The sequence below is a fragment of the Mastigoproctus giganteus genome, chromosome 1 (genome assembly GCF_048544385.1).
Source record: "Mastigoproctus giganteus isolate SK-2022 chromosome 1, ASM4854438v1, whole genome shotgun sequence".
NCBI classification, from domain to species: Eukaryota; Metazoa; Arthropoda; class Arachnida; order Uropygi; family Thelyphonidae; genus Mastigoproctus; species Mastigoproctus giganteus.
The window spans coordinates 258,029,369-258,054,617 of NC_143575.1; the positions used below are offsets into that span (position 1 = coordinate 258,029,369).

Sequence of the window (25,249 nt, forward strand, 5' to 3'; positions counted from 1 at the left end):
TAAAAACAAATAATAATTTTAAAAAATTAATTCTTCTCAGCAGAGCAGCAAAGCAGGATTCAACGGAGATTCCACTCTGAAGGGATAATCAGGAAACTGCTACAGCTGTACGTGATGGTAAATGTCCTGCATCTTGTGAGATCTGTACGCTTTCTCATTACAGAACTTGCTTGTGCGGATCAACCTTCAGGGTGTTGTACGTTTGGAGGATGTTAGCCGGAAAAATCTAAGCATGGTTAAATTCTGTAATGAGCTTCTTAGGGGAATCCACGCATCATTGCAAAGGACGCAGGACAGCGTAGGGCCCGCAACAAGATTGTGGTCATTTGGGGCGTCAAGACAATCGGTGAGGAGCTGACAGATGTTGCTTAGATTTCCTGCCATGAGCAATTGATTTCAAGGGGTGCAAGCAAGGTTTACATACATTATTGATCTCGAGATGGTGAAAGGGTTGTCATCAATACGGCTCAACCACCTTAAAATCCAGTTCTCGATATCCATGGATTTTTTTATGTTAGTGAGGGAAGCAGAGGAACAGATTGTCGAGGCATACATGGGAATCGGAACAAGACATGTTTGTATATAGTGAGTGACAAGTTTATAGTTGTTTACTCCAGTATTTCCTGTCTTATCGCCCACATTACTGACAGAGTTTTTGCCTTAGTGTTGGCAATGGTCAGGCCTTCATCCCACGTAAGACCAAGATCAGTGTGATGCGAGACTTTATGGACCCTAATACCATTGATTTATATGTCTAAATTCATCTTCTTCAAGGTGGTGAAAGATATTTGAGCTGACTTGGTCAAAGATCAAGTACAAGTGACACTGAAGTTCACCGTTTAGTCGGTTGAAGGACGTTAATGGCATTAAGAATATGCTGTGTTAGTTGTTAAATAAATCTAAATTGAGATTTACAATTGAAGAGAAGCTGTTCGCTTTGTAAATAAATTTACTGTGTAATACAAGCAGATGTAAATGAGATAGCTGTAAATATTTCGCAGGTCTATCCCACATTGTGCTGGAATGTAGCATTGGGTGTATGTGGTAACTTACACCTAAGCTTATAAATAACACCTTCTAGTCAATGTTTGTCCAGTGCATCTTCTAATAAACGAATTATTAATAATGATAATAAATGTTAAAAATCACTCTGCACCACATTAGGAATGTAAATTTATTCTGGCAATAAATTATCCAAGATATACACACAGTTCAAAATTATTCACACGTTTCAAGATTGATTACACAGTTTCTTTTTCAAGCACTGTTAGACACAATGTACAAAATGTATAAATTTTTAGTGTTTCAGTTTTAATTTCTTACTCTATCCGCTCTATTTGAAAGTAATTTACCACAGGATTCTTATTACAAAGACTTCTGGTGTAAGTTGTGATATGTCTATTGAGATGCAAAGTTTGAAACATTTTTTTCTGATAGATAACACAAGTAAAAGTTTACATGAGAATATGCAAAATCCTTATTTCTGCATTCACTCTTCACCAAAGTGCGACATTGGTCAATGAGTGGATATACAAGTAAATAATAACCTGTACAGATGTGCCAGTTGCTATTAACAACTTAAAATAACCATATTCTTGTCTCATACAGTTTGAAGACCTGCAGATTGTGGTTGACAACTGAGAATTGTACTGCAGTCCAAGTAATAGAGGAACCACGTTCTTCAAAATTTATCCTCCTTTCAAAACAGCACTGACTCTCATGTTGACTATCATGGCCAAAGTTGGAATGCAAAATTATGTCATCATTCACATCTTGGTGTCGTCTGTCGAAGTTGTGGGTTTGCTCTTTCTAATGAAAGGAATGGCACACAGTAAAAGTCCACTAATGGCGATCATACCACCCGATATGTAAAATCCTGGATTGTACGATCCAATACCATCATGGAGCCACCCTGAAAAATATAAAGCAAATCTCATATATAATCTAGATAGTAGAGATAGAAAGAACTTAAATAGTTTGCGTGGATCTATGTCGGAATCCACTCAAACTAAACTGGACAAATTTTTAATTCGATTTTTATAACGTAAAACTGGCAAAACTGTTTAAAATTTAAACAGTTTTTCAGTTTAAATTTAAACACAATCGATACTCTTGAGGATTCCAAAACCTAGACCTAAACAGCATCAATTTTCTTGAGATTGCAATCTGACTTTCATGTGAATCCCTTGTGTTTTTCGACTAAAAATTGGGTACCGCAGTGAATTTTCATTTGTCTAACCTAACACCAATTAACTGTATAGAAAATTGCGCTCACCAATTACTGGCGGTCCTAACAAACAGGCAACACCATCAAACAACAGAAGCAATCCAAAACCATCTGTCATCTTATTAATACCGATTAGATCCACAAGGATTACTGGTTTCAGGCTCACATACGTACCTAAATAAAAAAACAAAACAAAATAGTACCTGTGGTACAAAAGAACTTAAAAGTATGAGATTTGTCAGTTTAAAGTAAGTCAGAAATGCTAAAAATGGACAATCTCGTCCTAATGTCTACGGGACATTAGGACATTGGTGCTCTAAGGGATAGTCTCGTCCCTTAGCGCTTCCAATTTTCATAAACTCTGACTGAGGTTTTAGTTATCTGATGTAGTGTTTTTCGAAAGAGAACTTTAAGAATGCATAATCAAAAAACTTAAAATTATAAAACGAGTTTAATATCGTTAATGCACACAATTTACTAATTAATAATAACCCAAGTAATTACAAGATGCACCATTTTAGGAGTATATACCTACCAGCAGTAGTTCCAAATGTAGCTGCGTACACCATCATCAACACATAACTGGTGGAGAAACAGCTGAGAGAAGTAGCAATCCCACTTATTATGAGACTAACACTGTAGAGACAGAGACGGTTGACAGATGGCTTGTCAGATAGGTATCCCAAAATCACTCTATCGAAGGTATTAGAAATGCCAATGACAGATAGAATGTAACTTGCGCTCTGTTCATCTCCGATACCCATTTCAGTAACTCGGTCCATGGTATATACGTAAGGTACATCGAAACCGATGTTGGTAAAGAAACTTGAAAATCCAAAAAGTAGAAAGACTGGGTCCTTCAACACAGATATGTCTGTTAACCGCCGAAAAGCCTCGTGCATCTTTGGAAATAGACTTCGTTCCTTGACTGGGGCGCTATCGGTAGAGACAATTTCGCCGCTCACAGACTTTTCTGGCAATCCTAGGATGATTTTTGGCTCGTCTTTTTTCTTCAAGTCATCTTGAGAGGAGTCTTCAGCAACTTTGCAAACAACGACACCCTCTTCAATGGTGTAGATCATAGCTTCGTCATTAGTGGAGTCGGAAGTCTCACCGCCAACTGCTAGGACAACCGATATGCTTTCAGATGGACGCCTTCCAATAGGCATCATAACGCATGAGGGTCGTCTCGTACTCAAGTCATCCCCATAATCTATAAAGGAGTCATCCATGGGCGAAGTCACTTGCTTGTTTTTCTCTGTTGTACTGGAAGATTCTTTTCCAATCTTTTTAACACTAATCACTTTAGTGCATTTTGATTTTGCATGGGCAAGTGGTCGAAAAAGTGCCCCAAAAACCACGCAGTTAAGAACCAAGCCAGAAATGATAAGCATCGCCCCTTTCCAGCCGTACTCCTCCACCAACCATTCTGTGAGAGGAGCCATAGAAAAAGTACCAAAACCAGAACCACAAACGGCTATTCCCGTAGCTAAAGCTCGTCTTTTGTCGAAGTACCTCGCAACTATTACGATGGCTGGCAAGTACATAAATCCTAGACCGGTACCTGAAAGGAAAAATAAACTGGAATGAAGATTTTATCTTTAGCTGAGATCGCATAACATTCTAATATAATTTTCGATTGACCCCCTCAGCAGTGATTTGTTCTGCTCACTGAAGAAATACTTATTTAAGGTTTCTTTAATTAATCAACCAATATCCATTTATTAATTGATCTTTGTACCAAATTTTTGTGTAAATAAACTTGTCGGGATATTTTTAATACATACATATTATATTATTTAATCTTCTACAAATCTTAATATAATAAAAATCCGTTATTAGTCCCCAATACACAACTAGTCCCTAGCCCATCATGCGACCCTTGCTGGATTGGATTATGGGTTGGCACAAATTGGTACCGTCTATTATGCAAGAACAGACTTACTGATTGCATTTAAAATGATTTTAAAAAATTAAAACCTCAATCACTTACCTGTAAGAACCCCTATAGTTACATAGAGATAAACAACACTGGGGGCCAGAACACTTAATAATAGTCCAGCAGTGGCCATAAAAGCCCCAATGATACTTGTTACACGGCAATCATGTTTATTTGTAATGGCGCTGGCAACAGGTCCTGAAAAAATATACATAGTATAGTAATTCCGCCAGTCCACACCATAAAGTATTAAACCGTTAATTGATTTAATAAGAACATTTTCAAAAAAAAAATTTTAATCATACTGTACTACAGTAAATTTTGCTTGCAGATAGTAGAAAGGTTAAAAGTAAAATAAAAAAAATATATATATATATATTTAAATCTAAATCACAAAGTGAGAAATAGTAAAGATAACACGGAGTTTCAAAACGGCACGATTGTGGGAGTTCAGCTCGTGCGTCGGTTGCTTCCATATCGGCAACGGCACATGTTGCCTGTTGCTCACGGCCCACTGTGGTTAAGGTGTACAAAAATGGTGTCGAATGGGACAGGCCACCTCCCACCAAAAGAATTGCAAAGGATTACTTAAGATGGATGTTTGCGTTGAAGGAAGGGTTGAGCGCATTTTATGGGCTCAATGGCAGATCACTGTGTGATAGTTGATGTCGGAGTACAATATGTGGAATTACAAGAGCAATATCCCAAATGACAATGCGCCCCACACTCAGACGTATGGAGTTCCACAGCAGACGACTCAAGAGATACACTCACCTCACCGCTGATCATAGTCGACGGCGAATACTGTGCTGTCAACGCTTGAACACTAGAAGACTAGAAACGAGTATGCTGGTCGGATAAGCCCAAACACCTGGTGCAATACGCCGACGGACGCCTTCGCGTGTAGTGCAAGCAACATGAGTCCATGAACCAACAGTGCATGGGGCCCACTGGACTTGCTTAACATAGGACACGTTTTACTAGCAACAACTAGTACCCCAAGTGCGTATGGAACAGCGTTTCACTGGTCATGTCTACCGGCAGCAATTAGGAGACCATGTGAATCCTGCCATATTGCACTTTTTCCGCGGACAAAAAAAAAAAAAAAAAAAAAATATTTATTAGGTGTATTAGATGTAATCAATTACGGTCATCCTTAATTGATTACATCTAACCATTGTTTTGTGTCTGTAAATTGCGTGTGTGCTCTGGTCGATTTGCCTGTTTTGCTGGACGAAAAAACTCCAGTTTCTGGGGGAAAAAACTTTGCTATCTATGCCTTAGACTGACTAACTCAGCCACGGAGTGAAAAAAGCCCATTAATAGTTCCTCGCGTCATCGATGGGATTCGAACCCGGGCCTTTTCTACCCGCTCTGGGGAGGACGGTGACGATACCACTGTGCTAGACTTTTTCCACGGACTGAAACGGGGTCTCCAAGACGATAATTTTCCCTGTCATTGGGCCCGCATTGTGCGCAATCGTTTGAGGAGCATAGCGAAGATACCGTGCATCTTGATTGGCCTCCAAATTCGCCTGACCTCAATTCAATTAACCAACACAAGTTTTGGAACGGGAAGCGAAGCATATGGACATGCAACCGTCATATATTCCGACACTATAGAAAGGCTTGGCGAAAATATGGCTGCAGATCCCTACGGGCATCTTCAGACATCTAGTGGAGTGAATGCCTAGGCGAATAGCTGCTGTTATCCATGCGAACGGTGGCCCAACACGTTATTAGGTAGGTTGTCATAATTCAGTGGTCACTCAGTGTAAAGCAGGCTGGTAGATTACTTAGAGATACTGTACTGTATAAAATGGGCAAAATGAAAGATTTGAGTGATTTTGAATAGTCGTTCGAATAGTATCGAATTGTATTGGAATTCTGAGATATAGTTTGAAAGTTCAAACTATATCTTAGAATAGTTTGAATAGCATTGTAGTTCGAATTGTTTGAATATTATTATTATTATTAATAATATAATAAAAATAAATTGTATTGTATTGTATTATATTATTATTATTATTATTATTAGCTATATGGTGCAAGGAAGCCTGAGGCTTCTGCTGCACCAGCCAAACAAAATTCCCGAGTTACCCTGAGAGAGAGAAATAGAAGGGAATCACCAAGAAAGAGAAGAATGATGATATCCAGCTCAGGACCCTGGGTGTGCCAAGCCCATACTCACCAGGTGTGAGCCCCTGTGGAATAGTTAGAACATGGCCCAGACAGTATGAGTCCATTGAACCATCCTCTCAGGCGACAGCAGTGCAAGTTGATAGTCGAGGGTTATTGTGATGGGAGTAGTTTTGTGGTGCACATTGTGTCCGTTAATGGAGTAATATTTAGTTGTCACAAGGTAAAAAAGTTTATTAGGGTCACCTGGAAATTTAATTTCAACGACCCATGTGTGTTGTGTCTGTAAATTGCGTGTGTTCTTTGGTCGATTTGCCTCCTTTGCTGGACGAAAAACACGTTTTCCCAGGGAAAAACCTTGCTATCTACGCCTGAGGCCGACTAACTCAGACACGGAGTGAAAAAAGCCCATAAAAGTTCCTCGCGTCATCGACGGAATTCGAAGCCGAGCCTTTTCCACCCGGTGTGACGAGGACGGTGACGATACACTGTGCTACACGTGAAGACTTACCACAGTGTTTCTGGAAATTGCTTCCAACGAAGCCGAAGCACATCTTGTTCCGACTAAAGGATATCTATTTGCTAATAAGTATTTTTCAACAGGACAATGCTCTATATCACAAAGACAGAATTGTACAGAACTGGTTCCTGGAACATGAGATTTAATTCTGCCTATGTCGTTGGCCTCCTCATTCACCAAATCTCAATCCAATTGAGCACCAGTAAAATGAGATAGAACAAATTCTTTGGAGTATAGGTCCACTATAATCCAATTTGGAAGAACTGTAGAAAGAATTTGAGTCAACACGGAGTAGCATCCCTGTGACACACTTCTGATACATCTTTGAGTTCATGCAACGACAAATGCAGGTCGCTCTGTTTGGTTGGTTGGTTGTTGTAGGGTTTTTATGGGCATCAGTGACTTAGACTATATTGCGCCGTCCGTACTGTCTGTAAATTACCTGTGTTCTGTGGTCGATTTGCTGTTTGCCGGAAGAAAAATCCTAGTTTCTGAAAAAAAAAAAAAGCATTCTACCCTCGCCTGAGACAAATTAACTCAGCCACGTTGTGATAAAGGTCCATAAAAATTCCTCGCGTAATTGGTGGGATTCGAACTTAGGTCTTTTCTGGGGGAAGGATGGCGATTATACCAACTGTGATACCTACGACTGCAAGGCTGCTCTTCGAGCTAAAAGAAGACCTACTTGCTGTTAGTTAGGTGTACAGAATAAAGTGAAGTCAGTGTACGTGTCTTAAGTCAGCAATTAAACAGTAAGCGAAAATAAACTGACCAGAACAGAAGGTCATTCCCACCATAATGGATGCAATCCAGGCAGTTTTTCCTTTGCCTTGACCGTATTCTTTAAGAAATTCCAAATAAAACACCCCAAAGGTATACGTCACGCCATCCGCTATGACATGGATCATGAAAGAGGCAAATACCACTACCCAGCCCCATCCTCCGTCTAATGCACTTTCGACTCGGTGGTCTCTGGTATCACAGCTCTGTTTCTCCTTTGTAATGATGGCCATCTTTTTCCCCTAAAAGAGAATGATAAAGAAATCCGTGTTAATTGTAAAAAGTCCAAAGACAGATAATATGAACAAATATGAAATATTCAATGTTAAATTAGAGAAAAATTAAGTTCAAATTAATATATCCAACAAAGAAATCTTCTCTGCAATAACCAGGATAAGAAAATCGCCGCATCTTTAGAACCCTTCCTATCAAACCGTACTAATTTTACCACCTACGCAGATGATATTAAGTTCTTCATCATCACAAAATGCCCCCAGTCTCTCCAGTCTATTACCGTGAGCTCCAACCGACAGCTACATGAACTGGAAAACTACCTTCATGCGATTGGACTGTCCATTAATAAAGAGAAAACTGCACAACTCTCTATCACCAAGAAGAAAAATACCAACGATGTGAACATCATTATAGCGAACTCCCCAGTTAAAAAAGTCACCCAACATAAAGATTTGGGTATCATCTGGGACAAAGACCTCACTTTCTTGCCTCACTTTAATGCCACTCGAAGGAAAACATATTCGGCTTTATGGGCAGTAAAACAAGAGATCTCCAACTTCCATAACCCGGACCTTATCATCAAATACATTCTGCGTTGCATTTTCCCAATTCCATTATATGCCTCGACTATATGGTCCTCAGCACCCTCATCATACCAAGCCAGGTTCCTCTCCTTGGAATTCTGGATCTTGAAATGGCTAAATAGGGTTGCCGGGCTAACGCCTACAATCTCAAAATCTGTTCTGGTCACCAATCTTAATACGCTTCCTTGGAGGTATCTCATCATCTCTAGGAACCTTCTTACCCTCTCTCAGCTTCTATCCGGAAAACTGAAGTCACCCGATATTTGGGATATCATCGCTAGACCGTCCGACAGGAGAAGATGCCAGTCCAACACCTCCCCATACAGATCGAAGCTGCGTAGCATGTCCTCCCTGGACAACATGTTTCCACATAACTCCTTCCAGATATTTAATAGATTAGCCATAGACGTTGAGAAACTTTGCAAGGACAGAACATACAGAGCTTCCATTCTTGCAGACATGTATTCCTTAGTCAAGTTCTAGGTGGACTCTCTGTGATGCCGCACTATCCACGCTCCGATGTATCCATATGCACTTTTATTTGTTGTAACTTTATGTTTTTGTATTTGTTGTAACTTCATGTTTTTATATTTGTTGTAACTTTATGTTTTTGTATTTGTTGTAACTTTATGTTTTTGTATCTTCACCAGTGGCTGTTTAAGGCCGTATATTGTAACTGGCTCTGTATACAATGCATTTGTCTGTATTTCATGTTTTATCTCTGTATGTAACTCATGTCCTCTAGCTGTAAAGGGACATTTCTTCGGAAAATAAATTGATATTAATAATAATAATAAAATTTGAATCGCACGTGCTTTGACAAGAAATTCTATCATTGCCGCAGCTTCTTCATTCTGTCATACCTCACTGACGCAATTATGGGCTTTGCACTAAGTCGGTTAAAGCTTCAAATCGTCCAGATAAGGTTTGTCATGCCAGACAATGGCAGTGTCGTCACAGAAACATCACAGACACGAAAACAAAGAGTAAAGAAACAAAATATTTCGAATGCGAGCAAACCTCAAGGTCATTTTGGTCATGAGACTGATTTATTTCTCTCCAAATACGCAATGGAAATAACCATGCAGAACTTTATGTACTCTGAAGCAATGTTTTATTTACGGTCTTGTACTGCTCTTGTTCTCCTTTACACTGGCCATGGGCCAGTGTAAAGGAAAACAAGAGCAGTACAAGGCCAGTATACTGGCCAGGCCTATGCCGGGCCATAATTTAAATACACCTAACTCGACGTTAGACTTAAAGTAAGATTGAAACTCTTTCTTTCATTACGAGAGTTGCTTGAGAAGGTTCTCTCATAGAAGGAGGTATTTCTAATCCATATATTTTTGTTTTCAATACTTTTAAATTTATATGACAGCATACAAAGTTCACAACTTTTAACGCTTTTGTTTAGGTTTGAAGTTCTAGTCCACATAAATGAAAAAAAAAAAAAAGAAAAAGAAAACTGAACATCGAGCAGTAATAAATGGGCTGTAGAGCAAGTATATTTATTAAGACATTATAAATACATTAGGAGGAGCTGTCCCGCCATATGAAATTGTCAAAACTTGGGTGGCTGTATTTAAACGTGGCAGAAACAAATATCGAAGATGAATAGCTCAGTGGATGTTTATTAACAGCAACTAATCCAAAAGACATCAATATAGTTGTTCATAACATGGTTATATATGATCGTCGAGTAACCACCACTAAAGAGACAGTCGAAGATGCAGGTATCTCAAGTGAATGAGTGCAAAATACAAACTTTGCCAAATAAATTAGGTATGACAAAGGTTTCTGAAAGATGGACCCCGCATTCGACACTAGATCAGAAGAAACGTCTTCAATTCAAAACTTCAAAGCAACATTTTGCTAGTTGTCAAGCAGACCTAAAATTCTGGATCAGCCAGACCTATGTTCAGGCTCAAGCAGATCCTGAATATATCTGGCCAAACACGGCTTCATCGCTACCAACAAGAATGAAAAACTGCAATAAAAACAATAGAAGCATGCTGATTTATCACTACCAAAGAAGGCCAAGTCAGTCCCATTGGCAGACAAGGTCATGGCATCTGTTTCCTGGAATTCAAAAGGGATAATAACGGTAAAGTATCTGCAAAAGGGAAAAACAATAAACGGCTACTCTACAAACTTACACACTAAATTACGAGATGCAATCACGTAAAGAGTCCAGGAAAGCTGATTAAAAGTGTTTTGCTTAAAACACTGGTCTTCAGGATAATGCACCTGTTCACACATGTGCATTGTCATTGCTATGGCTCAATTCATCTGGCTGGATATGAATTGTTACCCCACTTATCATACATATCTTCAATTGTTCCACTGTCCAATGACAACGTTCTCAGCACCACTGCAAGCTGATTTTTCTGTTTTTCTCTGAAAAAAGTGGTTTCCGTACATGGAGACGACTACCAATACCCAATTTCTTCAACACCTTACTCATGGAACGGGTTGAGATAGGGCATTTCTGGGCTTGGCTGAATTCAGATATTACTGCACTCTGGATGTCCTATTTTTCCGTACAGGTGCGACGGCTTCGCTCTTGAAGTATTGGTTTTCTACCACATTTATGCTTTTGAAATGTGGAAGAACCGCTTGCTTTCCAGTCATTAAAAACTTTTGAGATATATGCATTTGAGAAACCATATGTATGTCATGCGTTTCTTGAACTGTGGCTCCTGTTCCCGCACGATAAGACCTCCGTGAAAGTCTGATAGATCCGTTTTCTCCATTCTAGCTTCAGAATACTGCAATCGAACATCCTGTGCAGTATTTATATTCAGCGAGGCAACATGTCATCACCCCAAGTCACAGTTTTATTTGCATTTCTTCTATCCGTAACTGTCTTAATACAAAAGTTCGTTTTTTATTTTTTGGTCAATGTGTATATTATACATTGTTACTTGTCCAACAGAACATATAATATTTGTTTTTTTGTATAGTTCGTTTTTCTTAGTTTATACATATATATAAGCTATGAAAATAGTACCTTATGAAGATCTCCATACGGGATGGTAAAGACAGACCTGAATTCCAGTCACGTCGATGATGGGAGGAATTTTTATGGGCCTTTTTCACAACGTGGCTGAGTTAGTCAGTCTTATGTGAGCGTAGAATGGTTTTTTCCTCCCATAAACTCGGGTTTTTTATCCAGTAAACATAAAATCGACCTTAGAACACAAGCAATTTATACAGCCTTGGTCAATATGGCCTTAGTCGCTGAGGCTCCTAAAACCTACAACAACAACCCTACGAAGACGAATAAAAATAAAGCAATAAATAGATATCAGCAAACATACGTGGCTGCTTACGAAAAACCATCATGTCACCTAATATAGCATTTATTAAGAAAATTTATATTTTTTATAATGTTATTTTGAATTGAGTGAAAATTTTTAATATTCCTTCCACTTTACCTTTTTCCTTCTTTTTGCTTTTACTTCTGTCTTCATTTATTTATTTCTTCGCTCTTTTCGGCTCCTCTTCCAGTCTGCTTCTCCTTTTTTTTTTTTTGCATAAATGTCATATATATTTCGATTACCAGCGTTATACCTGATTCCTTATAAGTTTTTATCTTCCTCGTTTAACTTTGTACATTCAACATCTTCTACTTGAAGATGTATTCAACTTGCTTTGTAAATGCATTTTTAGCAATTAAAAAAAAAATGTTAAAATCTGTTCTATTGAAAGATTTAATTACCCTGTTACGGCAGACCTCAAACACGCATGCGTCTTTACGTCATTGGCATATAATACTAGCGCCACCTACTAATGTTGTTTCAACAGAATGATTAATTTCCAAGCTTCAAATTTTCTAAAATTATGTATTTTATATCCTTATGGATATACAAAGGGTACTAGGAAAGTTTTGCAATATGACGCAACAATGAATCACAGGAAGCTGCTTGTTGCTGCATGTTGAGACATGTTCATACGTGCATAGTAGCCGCCGCGCCAAGTCGATGGGCTCAGTTATTCATTAGTAGTGAGAGTGTAAAGTGCTTGCGATGGCATCGTGGTCACGAAATGAGATAAGGACAGTTTTGCGGTATAATTTCGTGCGTGGTTTAACCATAGACCAGTGCTTAGAAGAAATAACTCTTGCACTAGATGATGATTGTCCACATCGTACAACGATATTCAGGTGGTATAGAGAATTCCAAAGGGGAAATTTCACTCTGGAGGATTCTGAGAGGCCGGGAAGGCCACGAACGTCAGTTACGGAGGAAAACGTTACTGCTGTGAGGAAAATGCTTGACGAAAACAGGCGAGTGACCTACCAACAGATAGAGGATACTTTGGGCCTAAATGCACCAGCAATTCGTTCGATTCTGCAAGATCATTTGCACGTGAAGAAACTTTGTTCTCTCTGGGTGCCGCATCAACTGACTGAAGAGCAGATGACACGACGTGTGACTTGGTGCCGGGAGATGTTAAAAAAGTTTGATAAGGGACAATCTCGGTATGTGAACAACATCGTGACAGGTGACGAGACTTGGCTGTACTATTACGATCTGCCGACCAAGGCTCAAAACAAAGTTTGGGTCTTTGATGATGACGACACACCCGTAATTGTCAGAAAATCCCGATCTGTAAAGAAGAAAATGATAGCTGTATTTTTCAAATCGAGTGGAATTGTGGAACGTGTCGTTTTGGACACGCAGAAGACAGTCACAGCTAAGTGGTATACTGAACAATGCCTGCCTAAAGTCATTGGATCTATGAAGAACCTGCAGCCAAAGTCAAGAATGGACACCTGGTACCTCCATCACGAAAATGCTCCAGCTCACCGCGCCAAAGTCTGCACCGAATATTTGACCACGACAGGACTGAAACTTCTCGAGCACCCTCCCTACAGGCCAGACCTTGCTCCCTGCGACTTTACACTGTTCCCGCATGTGAAAATGAAGCTAAAAGGGAGGCGGTTTTCCAGTGATGAGGACCTTCTACGGGCTTGGGAAAACGAGTGTGCTTTACTCCCTAGTGAAACTTGGCAGAACTGGTTTAAAGATTGGTTTCGGAGGATGGAGAGGTGTATTGAATGTAGAGGAAATTACTTTGAAAAAATTAAATAAACAAAGCTGTATTGCAAAACTTTCCTAGTACCCTTTGTAGGATATAAGATATATCCATATCTTTATCCGCAAGCTCGAAGCTGGTTTTAAATTTAACAACTGAAGGATTTAAAAAAAAAAAACGCTACAGCGATAGTATTCATGCATTTAAAACAGAAGTAATCAAAGAAATTGAAAACACTGGTGTGAAGAAAGATTCTTAAGAAAAAGTGAAAAATTTTTGAAAATCAAAAGTAATTATTTTAAATAATTAAAAAACAGCAAAAGCGTGATATACAATAAGAAAGGTCTTTCCTTCACGACCGTACCACTTTCATTCACCGACGAAGAAGATATAATTTCTGAAACAGCTGCAGTAGTATGCATTATGAATAAATAACAAATAATAGTTCTTAAGGAACAGTGCTTCTGACTTGCAGGGTCGAGGCAAATCGTGGTGACTTATTGGAATGACGCATTAGAATGAAAAATTGGCTTTTCCTCCTTAAAATCTAATTTTTGTTTATGACACAAACAGTCAAATCGAAGAATACATAGAATTTAGAGAATAATATTCTGAAATCTCAAGATCTTAGTTGCCTATGCTCATATCCTAAGCAACCCTCCTGCAATCTTTTCTGCCTTTAAAAAAATGCTACTTATAAAAGTGTTTACAAAAATAGACAAACATTCAAAAATACGGCTTGGTTCTGAGGAAATTGCAAATCTTTTGCATCTATAAAATTCAGATGCCCTTTGGGAATGGGACATACTGCCCAACAGACCACCTTGTTTATGGCCCTAGTTTTTCAACTTTGCTTGTAACGCAGAGGATAGACTCGCTACTTTCTCTTATGAAATTTCATAACTCTGGCGTAGTTAATCGGCTCCAGACGATGATCAAAAAGTTTTTTCTTCTGGAAACTCTAATTTTTCATCCGGTAACACATTAAAAATTTACGCAGTTTATAGACAAGATTTACTGGTGCCTCATAATCTCTGATGCTAGCCACTCAAATTTTAAACACTCAAAAATACTGATCGTTTAAATTTACTGTAGTTAATCTTTGTAGTATAATGTTTTGCCATAAGATGGCACACAAGATCTCTTGTGTCTAAAACAATCATTTGTTGGAATTGCTCACTGAAATTTTAGAAAAAAATCAAAGTATCTATACAGAAATTTATTTTAAAATGTAGTGGAAAGTTATACAGTATAAGTTATGTGAAATACAATCACAAATCTCACTTGGGTAGCACAATTGGTATAATCACCGTCCTCCCACACCGGGTGGAAAAGACCCGAGTTCGAATGCCGTCAATGACACGAGGAATTTTTATGAGTCTTTTTCACAACGTGGCCGAGTTAGTCGATCCTAGGCAATTATAGCATGTTCTAATCTCCTGGAAACTCTGGTTTTTCGTCCAGGAAATAGAAAATCCACATAATACATGCAATTTACAGACAGTATACACTGAGTAAACATGGCCTTAGTCGCTGATGCTCCTAAACCATACTTCAACAACAACAACGACTGTTTCAGAAATAGCAAAATACTTCAAGAATTTTCATTCGGTTTTACACATTAATAGGCGTGCGCAGCGAGCTTGATTTTATTTATTCACATTTTGATTAAATTTTTTATTCCGCTCACCTACATAAGTCATGTATGTAATCATTACTGCAGCGGCTGTACAGTAATGATTACATACATGACTTCGCCTCCAGATGGCCACAGTCTGCAATGTCTTGCAGACTGTGGCCATCTGGAGGCGAAGTTTAGCAAACAGCGTTGAAAACATTTGTGGAATTAGATTTATACAAAGAAATGAATTAATAAAATTGAAAAAATAATCAGATAATGGCATATGAGTACTTGTCACTTGTCTTATCACATTCCTCTAGAAGGGCATTGAATCGCCTGAACACCATGACGAAACAATAATTCAGTTAATTTCTCCCCTAGCTGGTTTCCTGCTTCTATGCGGAATGGTGATTTATTCTCAAATGACTCGATGACTGGAATCATTTTTCTATTATGACTCGACTGCGTGGAGCGAGTCCAAAGCTCGTTCTGCCCAAGAATAATAACAATTTTCTATCGTATGCTGACGATCTATAGCTGTTGGTTACCTTCACTAAATAAGATCTGATCGAAGTAAACTCTTACGAATTCATTCAACAAGCCAACCACTTCCACAATTTGACAGTCAGCCTTCATTAATAAATTCAGTGTTCCAAACGTCAATACACATGGACTCTGACTACATTTGGATCATAAGCTGATTTTTGCCGCTCACTTCAATGATTCTAGGTCCAAAAATTATACAGTACCTTCTTGGGTAGCACAGCTGGTATAATCACCGTCCTCCCCACGCTGAATGAAAAAGACGCGAGGAGTTTTTATGAGTTTTTTTTTTTTTTTTTGCAACGTGGCTGAGTTAGTTGGCCTCAGGAGAGAGTACCATGGTTTTTCCTCCAGGAAACTCGGTTTTTTTCGTCAAGCAAAACAGCAAATCGACCACAGAACACATGCAATTTACAGACATATTATACACGCATTATGGCTTAATTTGCTAATGCGCCTAAAATCTTACAACAATAACAACAAAAAACTATTCTGGAATGTGAGGAAATCAAAGAAGAAATTCTAGAGATCTCCCATGCATTATATAGCTTCAACTGTATAATTTTATATGCTAATTATGCTTCTGCCTATCTAAAGAGACACTTTAGGATTGAGTACTGGTTGCGTGAGTGGATGAATAGAGTTGCAGGGAACTGTTCTCAGTATCCAACCCAGTATATGGAACAATGCTTGAGTAAAATAAATAAATAAAAATAATTCAGTTCTACAGACAATATATTCAACCAGAACCTCAGTTCCTTTTACATTTCTCAGAACATAACCAGCGAATCAGATGCAGTCAGATGACGAATATTCGTTAAGTCTAATATTAATTGACCGGGATCTTAGATGTTAATTTAAATGGCTAAGTTTTAACTCGGAATTTAATTGCTAAATCCTAATACTTGCCTTTTTTTTTGTAAATGCAAAATTAAGTATTACCAAATGCAATTCTAAATTGATACTTACCCAATTTCAAGGAATAATAACCTTTTTGAAAGAATTCTGGGAATTTCAAGTGGGTAATTTTCCTCATAAAACAGTCCCTACTTCTTGTTAAAACTGAATCTTCATATTTCGGTTGCTTTACTAGCGAAACTGCCTACTAATGTTCCAGTACAGTTAAATGCATAGGCATTTTAGCCTTTCAACGTATTAGGTGCTTTTCTCAATCTGGCTTTAGTATCAGAAGCTTTTTCATTTTCATGTCACGCCACTAAACATGAAAATGCTACTGCAATTTATGGAGTATAAATTGTCCCTTGTGATTAACTCGCGTCATTTTAATACTATCTTTTTCTTTGGCATTTCCCAAATGCATTGTGACTGTTGAAGTCATAGAAGATAACAAATAATCCTTTGTATATAGTTAAGGAATTTACTTATGATCTTTTGCCTTAGCAATCAACGTAAAGAAGTCTCATGGTCCCACTAAGATTTTGCTAAGAAAGATGCACACGTCAACAGATTTTAAAAGATTTCAGTATTAGTATTAACAATATGATGCAAGGCAGCCTCGGGCTTTCTTTTGGGATATGTGGTCCTGGGTAAGTGGTCCAAATTTTAAAAACAAATAATGAAATAATTAAACTACCAACGTGATTCCTTTTCATGTAGGTACCTAACCAGCTGACTTTTAAATTTTCCCAAGCTATCAGCCACATTGAGTATGGCTGACAACTCAGAGACTTTGTCATTTTTTTATTTTATAGCTTATAAGTTACCTGTATAAGGTAGAACCAAAGCTATTTGTTTTATAAAAGTTTTTATTTCGCAGAAATTTTAAACTTTAAAAAAATCAGACGATAATTTTCAGTACTGCTTATTAACAAATGCTCGTTTAGGGAATATTAGAGACCATTATTTTCCATCGGGCTGTCGCACAACGGTGAACTTTGATATAAAAAACACCTTTGTAATAATAATAATATTATTATTATTATTATGGAACAAGTAATGACCATCCAGATCACCGTGTCAACCACAGGCATGGTGCCAAAGAGTCTCCATACGACCCTATCAGCAATAGCCTCCCAGAGAATATTTACATATATTTCCAGGAAGTTGCGATCCTGAGCACCTGTAGGACTGTAAGAGAGTTTCTCAACCAACAGTAATAATAACAATAATAATATTAACCGGACACAACCAACCACCCCATGCACTTGGCACCAGTACCCGTGATGGGGGCGAAAAAAATCCCATAAAGGAGAAAACGTTTTATAATAATAATATAATTTTAAGGCAAAAAATGAAGAGAGGTGTGGTACAACACATTTCACAGTGATTCCTTTCATGGTAAAGGAGCCAGAGGGTTTACATTCAGGATAAATACCAATCTAAATAGAAAACACATGGAAATATTTTCTTCCGAAAGTTTCGATCTTAGATTTTATGGTTTTAATTTATTTTCTTGGACACCAATGTATATTCTTTCAATTATAAATACATTACTTTCCCTTAGTCTCGTCGCCATGAAAAAACTTCAGCTTTATTTCCCTCAGTTTGATTTTCAAGTTAATTGCCAAAATGAAGAGCCGGCGAACAATTTTGAATTGGACAGTATCATTACGCATCACAATTCGTTTCACATTCGATCTTTTTGGTTTGGGCTTTAAGATTACAATCCATCAGTATGTAGCCCAGTGGTCAGGAGCGAGAGTGCATAGCACGCGTTCCTTGAGTAGACCGGGGTTCAAGCCCGTGACTACTAAATACGATAAATATTTGTATTGACGATTTATTGTAAACTCTACTGACTTGGTTGTCGTGCCGGAGTATAAACAGAAAATTTATTTATCACAATATTCTCTCCAAATCAACCGGCACGTATGTACCAGCTTTATGGTACAGTACTGTATATCCGTTTCATTTAGCCTTTACGAAGAACATATTAACTGAGATTCGATAACCTTTTCCACAAGGTACGGCAGACGTGCAAGTCTGCTGTACCTTGTAGAAAAGGTTAGTTCGAATCCGTCTCGACAAAAGAAACTTTTATGAGATTTATTTTACACTTTGAAAGAGTTAGCCTTTCTCTAGAGAGGAGTTTTATTTTTTATATAGGAAAATTTGGTTTTCCATCCTATAAGAAGAGGAAATCGGCCATAGACTACACGTCATTAGAAAAACGATATACCGTATCCTCCAAAAAGAATCCGGACTCACGTCGGTTTCACATTAACAGTCAAAGCCACTCACTTCAAGAGCATGTCGGTTTTACTTCTGCTACTGACACATTCCACCCTCCTGGATAAGTGGTTTTCCACTTATTTTCAACGAACAATAGATTTCAATGAATATATTCCTTCATTCCTCCTGCAGAAGTGACCACTTGGGATATCAATGTGATACGTGTTGGACTGATCCTCACCCAACGTTCCAATAGGTTCAAATCAGACTCTGCGCCATTCATTCCAGCTTTTGCATGTTCATGTTCATGAGTCATTCTCGAAGTAGAATGGTATTATCCTTTTGTAGTCTATGAAATAACTACCATATCTTAAGGGGCACGCTCTTGTGTGTAGCACAGTTGGTATAATCACCGCTCTCCCTACACCGGGTGGAAAAGATCTCAGTTCGAATGCCGTCAATGACGCGAGGTTTTTATGGATTTTTTTCACATCGTGGCTGAGTTAGTCCATCTCAGGCGAGGGTAGCATTGTTTTTCTACCGGAAACTCGGGTTTTTCTTCCAGAAAAAAGCAAATCGACCACAGAACGCATGTAATTTTCAAACATAATGTAATTGGTGCAATATGGTCTAAGTCGCTGATGCGTCCAAAACAGTACAGCAACCAACCGACCTTAGGGAGCACGGAATTATCTAAAATGTTAAAGTACGCATCAACCGTTCATATTTCTTTGCCCAACCACCAAAGGTGTTAGGACATACGATGAGGAATAGCCCCACCATAACCCCACCTCCTTCGAACTTCATTGTCAGCGTAATGAACCAGCTGCAAACATTCTCTAGTAATCCTCCACACCCACGCCACCCACATCTGCCCAGCTAATCGGAATAGGGATCAGCAAAATTCGTCATAACATAGAACCGATTTCAACTTCTCCATGAATCAATCACGGCGTTTGTTACACCATGTAAAGTGAAATTGCTTATTGCGGTTGGTGATTTTTGGCTTATGTACCACTGCTCTTCCATGAAAACGGAGCAATTTGATTCATTGGTTGCTCTCTGAGAAATGTAAAAGAAATTGAGCTTTTGGTTTGAATACATTATCTGTAGAACTGAATTATTTAATTTAATTTATTTATTTTAATCACACTCTGTCCAAAATCCTGTCGCGGGTACTGAAGACTATTCCCTGTGGTACCATTCGTACAGACCTGAACTCTTATTGATACCTTTAATTTTTATGTAATGTTTTCATAATTGTTTGACGAAATTGTTGTACTGCTCTTCTTAGTATCCCTGGTCACATGGAGTGAGCTTCTATGGTCTTCCTGTATGTTGGTGGACTGTGGTGGTTGTACCATCACGCTCCATTTCATGATGATATCACGTACGATAAAATTTAGGTGAAGCGGGCTATCAGCAATTCCATGAATCGAAAAGCCAGCAATGTGACATTTGTCAATAACATCCCCTCTCGAAATCAATTAGTTTTTCTCTGCATGTCATGACATGAACAACCAAATTGGGAGCTTCATACGCCTTCCATGTATACCGATCTGATTCGCTTGTTTATCCTTTAGGATAAACAAGGTATTCCGTATACATGGAAAGCGTATGAAGCTCCCAATTTAGCTCCAAAAAAGGATTAAGCTCCCAAAAAGGATAAACAAGGGACTCAGACAGGTTCACAGAGGTGACCACATTCATTTTGGAGTGTTTGTATGTACAACTACTATCCGAGTGTATTTTCCTTGATTACTGTACTGTGAAAAAAACACTGACCGTTCGAATTAGTGCTGACGTATACTGCATCCAAGAGCAATAGACAATGATGCTCTTCACCAATTGGTTCAGATAGTGACCAATTTCGGTTTTGCACTTTAATTTGGAGGGAACGAACGAGGAACCAGATTACCTCCGGATTCTCGTTCGTTCAGAGACCGTATCATATGTACTTTCATATCATATGTATTCCGCGAGAATCTGTCATGGCTGTATGATGTCGAAATGAGACTCTTGACCGCTGTGTTTGCCCTTTCCAGGAGAAATTGGTCCAGATGTTTTAATGGACCCTAATTCAAATCTTCAGATATTGAAGTCATATGCATTGTAAGTCACAGGCTCCACTCCCAAACACCTCACTAAGTTTGGTTAAGTTTATGCGTAATAATGGTAATTGGTACCTCCAATACCAAGTCCTGTTCTCGGCATAAGAAATCGATATCACGCCTGCATTGATTAGAATCTTTCTGTGTATTACCGGCAAGCCGTTTTTGATGATCACGAATTCATTTTCATTACTCTGCAATTTAGATTTCAGCTTGTCCGGTTCTTATGCGTTTCTAAGGCACATTAAGGTGGATTAATTTGTGACAATTAATTTGTTTTAATTTAATAAAGTATTTTTGATTTATTTACATTTTTATGTTTGTTCCTTACATTTCGAGCACGAGTATACTTCAATTTCCTTTGGTACTTATTTCAAAAGAATGCAAACCCTATTAAGAAAAGAAAAGTCTCTCCCATACCGAATACTGTGTCACTGTTAGAAGAAGGTCGTTTCTATGATACCATAATATCTCTCCTTCTGCAGTATCTACAAAACTATTGGTCCAAACCCTTATCGCGAGTAGCGTAGATATTCGTCGCTCCAGAGAATTCCTCCTCTTCTTGCTCTGAAGAGGTGACCTTTGAAGAAGTCACCTCTGATGAAAGTAGCCTAGATATTCGTCGCTCCAGAGAATTCCTCCTCTTCATGCTTTGAAGAGGTGACCTTTGAAGAAGTCACCTCTTCAAAGCATGAGATCGCTACATTCATCACGTTGATGACGTGAGAAATTTTTATGGGCCTTTTTTACAACATGGCTGAGTTAATCTGTCTTGGGCAAGGTTAGCATGGTTTTTGTTCTCCCGGAAATTCGGGTTTTTCGTTCAGCAAACAGAAAATCGACCACAGAACACCGTTGTCCTTTAAGAACTTCGAAATTTGTTTTATTTTGTGAAGTTGGTGACCCATAGAGATACTCGTATATCGAAATAGATTTGGTTGATGATGCACATTGTCTTTCTTCCGCCATCATATATCTCTGATAATTTTGAAGTGTGAATGATGTTATATTGAATATTCAATGGCATGGATGTTGGTAAATTCAATTATCTCTCAAGGCCGGATAGAAAGTTATAAAAAAATTATTTATCATAATTAAAAGTTGTTATTATTTAGTATTTGTTATTTTAGTTTACCAAATACATATTTAAGAAATATGTTATTAAAGTACAGGGGGTACTGTTCCAATGTTTTCGGATTCTTTTTTGGCGTTGAAATACGTATGATGGTGTACCCCTAGATGGTAAAGTGGATACAGTTATGGAAAATTTGTCTAAAAACTCTCTTGTCTAGTTAGTTTCAATGTTATTTTAGTTAAGATCATGTCGCGTACCCTTTATAGTTTGTGTTTGCATAGAATTATGGATTTAAAATAAAAAGAGTTTCACCATGCTGCCCTCGCCTGAGACCGATTCATTCAGCCAAATTGTGAAAGAGACATAACCTCAATGACCTCCCGTCATTGATGAGATTAGAACTCAGTTTTTTTAACTTGTGGGAAGGATGGTGTTTATATGAATCGTGCTACCCACGAAGGCACAGTTTGAGAGCTTGGATTTTTTTCCCGATGTATGCTAACCCACAGCAGTCTGCAAGGTTAAGAGTTTTCATATTTACCAAATAATTGCAGGCTTTTAAAATATCAGGTTATTATTTACAAAAACATTTTATAATTGTTAGGAACAAACTACATTAATTGGGAATGGTCCTAAAATCAATTCTTCCACTCTTTGCACTAGTCTCTTATTTCGTGGGCCAGTATTGCAGGAATTAGTAAGGCCATTGAGAGGAGAGCGTGATTATCTCATAAGTTCTCATTGTCTGCTAAAGTGGTCACGGAAGAGCACTTCTTGCTACATTCTGTCTACCTGCAGTTGACGTCAGGTAAAGGTCAGGATCCATAAATGAGGAATTCATTCATAGATTGTTTAGCCGGCACTTTACTAACTTACTTGCTTTTTCTTTTGAGAAATTTACGAGCTTCTACCATTTATTCAGTTCCATGGTCATCTGTGGTCTGGAGTATTGACAACACCCAGAAAGACAATAGTGGCTAGCCTATTGTCACGAATGTAAAATGCAAATGGTCGGTCTACTATAAAACTAGTATATATTGTTGGAGCTGTTGTCCTGGACGCAAGTAATGTTGTAGCAGCTGTTGCTTCCGTCCCAAATTCTGTAACATCTACATAGGCAGTGTGAAACACAGCATCCATATTTAGATCTCTATTACCTGTGAATAAAGAAAGATCGACATAATGAGGATTGAAAAGATGTCTCAAACCCATGGCGTAAAGAACAGACGTAAGTTCGGAGGTGGTGTTAATTCGAAATTTCGGCAGACTAAGGAATAATTCCACAGGTTTAAGTGTCTTTTCTAATTGAAGAAGTCGTTCCACAGTCAAAAATCTTGTAAGGACCTCCACTCCATGGATGCTATAATCTGGAAGTAATATAATCATGCTTAAGCGACCACCCCTATATGGGAGGTCCACTGCAGCACACTGAAGCTCTGCACTTCTGCTGAAAGCAAATCTACCTCTAGCGTTCATCATTTGAACTTTTAGTGTTCGTCCACCTGAAGTAGTAAAGGTCCTTGCTCGAGAATAATATGGATCAAACGGCTGTTGCCATAGTCCCATAAGATAAACAGCATTCGCCACAATCATTTTTGTTTTCCAATCAACTGATGAAGGGGGTATGAGATTCGTGATTTTTCCATTGGTTATCTTGGCAACCCAGCTATTAACAGATAACCGGGAACCTTCTGGATCTGTTTTGAAATCAACACTGTAAAGATCCTCGCCGATATATTCTAACATACACTGACGTACTAGGATATCTCTCTGGATGAATAACTTATTTACCAAACGATAAGTAGACGGTTGAGGAGCGTAAAGGATGGAGTTGTACCATTGACGGAAGATCATGTAACTCTGTGCCACCAAGGGTTTATCCCTTTCTCCTAGACCCAATATTTTTTTCATTTCAATTTCTGTCTGTCCTCTGGAACCGAGGTAGGTTACCATAAGTGCTGTCCACACACTAAATGGACTGAAGAACTGGTTGACAGATGTATTTTGAGTTCGAATCATTTCCAAAGCAAAGTTAATTGACATCTCTGAAAATGCCTGAAGAGTCGTCTGGATTTCAACATCAGGACGACGGGAATCATCAAAGGAGAGACACTGGCTACACGTGAAAGGAACACAGTTGTTGATTATTAGAAGAATCCAGACCAAGATTGTTGCGTCTCTGCCTGTTAAAATATAAACAAAAATTATTAAATTTCTTTTTCCCCTCGTGTTTATATATGCTAAATAAATCATTCATAATAATACTAATACTAATAACACTGTAAATTTATATTTTACATTTTTATTTCTTATACTGGGTAGTGAAATGGAATGTAAGTAAAGTAAAGTGTAAAGTATAAAAGCTGTTTGACGGCACCAGGGATTGCCCCCATCTCTGCTTTGTATACTCTGTTTATGTATCACAGTACTCTGTGGAGGCCAGAGATTTAAAAGTGTGTGGGGGAGTGGAATGTCGTGTAGTGTTATATTCTGTTGTTCTTCTGAACATTTAGCTGTTGGGTCCCTAGTGGGACCCACAGTTGCCAACACTTTGCCATGAGGAGGCAGGTCAGGCACCCAGTAGATTTTTTAAGTACTCTGGCAGGCCCTGTCACCTAGTTTCCGAAGATTTCAGTGGCAAGGGCCTATATAAAAAAGGGGGGGGGGAGCATTGTGGTGAATTTACAGCCGAATTGAGACATAGGTTTAAGTGAAAGGGGTTAAATTTTGCGCTAGTTTAATTAAGTTACTTTATGGACATACTGGGTAATTTAAGTTTCAGTAGGGGGTGAGAGACTGAAGGCTAGAGGAAACAGGTAGAGATAAGGGGATGATAGGGAAGGAGGCCTTTATGGACATACTGAGTAATTTAAGTTTCAGTAGGGGGGGAAGACTGAAGGCTAGGGGGAACAAGTAGAGATAAGGGGTCGATAGGAAAGGGACCCCCGTGAAGATCAGTGGGGACAGGTCAGACCAGGAGAAGAGGGGAAATCAGGGGGGGAAATGTAAAGTATTTTGTGTCAAACGGGACGAGGGGGGGGGTTCTCCCATCTCCGCGTTGCTTTCATTTTAGGTGTACCAGTTCGCTGGGAAGGCCAGAGATTTAAAAGCGTATGGACATTGTCTACGTGTAGTGTTATGTACCGTTGTTCTTCTGGCCATTTAGCCGCTGAACCCCTGCTGAGGCCCAACGTTGCCCGCCGTGGAGGCAGACCAGGTACCCAGTAATTTGATATTTATACTCTGGCAAGTCCTGCCACCTAATTTCCTGAGATTTCAGTGGCTAGAACCTAAAATCAAAAAT

The 25,249-nt window shown here is 38.6% G+C and overlaps 2 protein-coding genes across 2 annotated transcripts; both read right to left on the reverse strand.

Moving 5' to 3' along the window:
* Positions 1-1,766: 1,766 nt before the first annotated feature.
* Positions 1,767-19,075, reverse strand: LOC150091817 (putative monocarboxylate transporter 5). Its single transcript, XM_090369856.1, has 6 exons — positions 19,001-19,075; positions 7,598-7,847; positions 4,221-4,364; positions 2,763-3,791; positions 2,276-2,401; positions 1,767-1,912 (listed from the first exon to the last, which is right to left on the reverse strand). Exons 1-6 carry the CDS (start codon positions 19,073-19,075, stop codon positions 1,767-1,769), a joined length of 1,770 nt encoding a protein of 589 aa, XP_090225982.1.
* A 3,800-nt stretch (positions 19,076-22,875) lies between these two features.
* Positions 22,876-23,988, reverse strand: LOC150091818 (serpin SMSB4-like). Its single transcript, XM_090369861.1, has one exon. The coding sequence runs from the start codon at positions 23,986-23,988 to the stop codon at positions 22,876-22,878; it is 1,113 nt and encodes a 370-aa protein (XP_090225987.1).
* Positions 23,989-25,249: the final 1,261 nt, after the last annotated feature.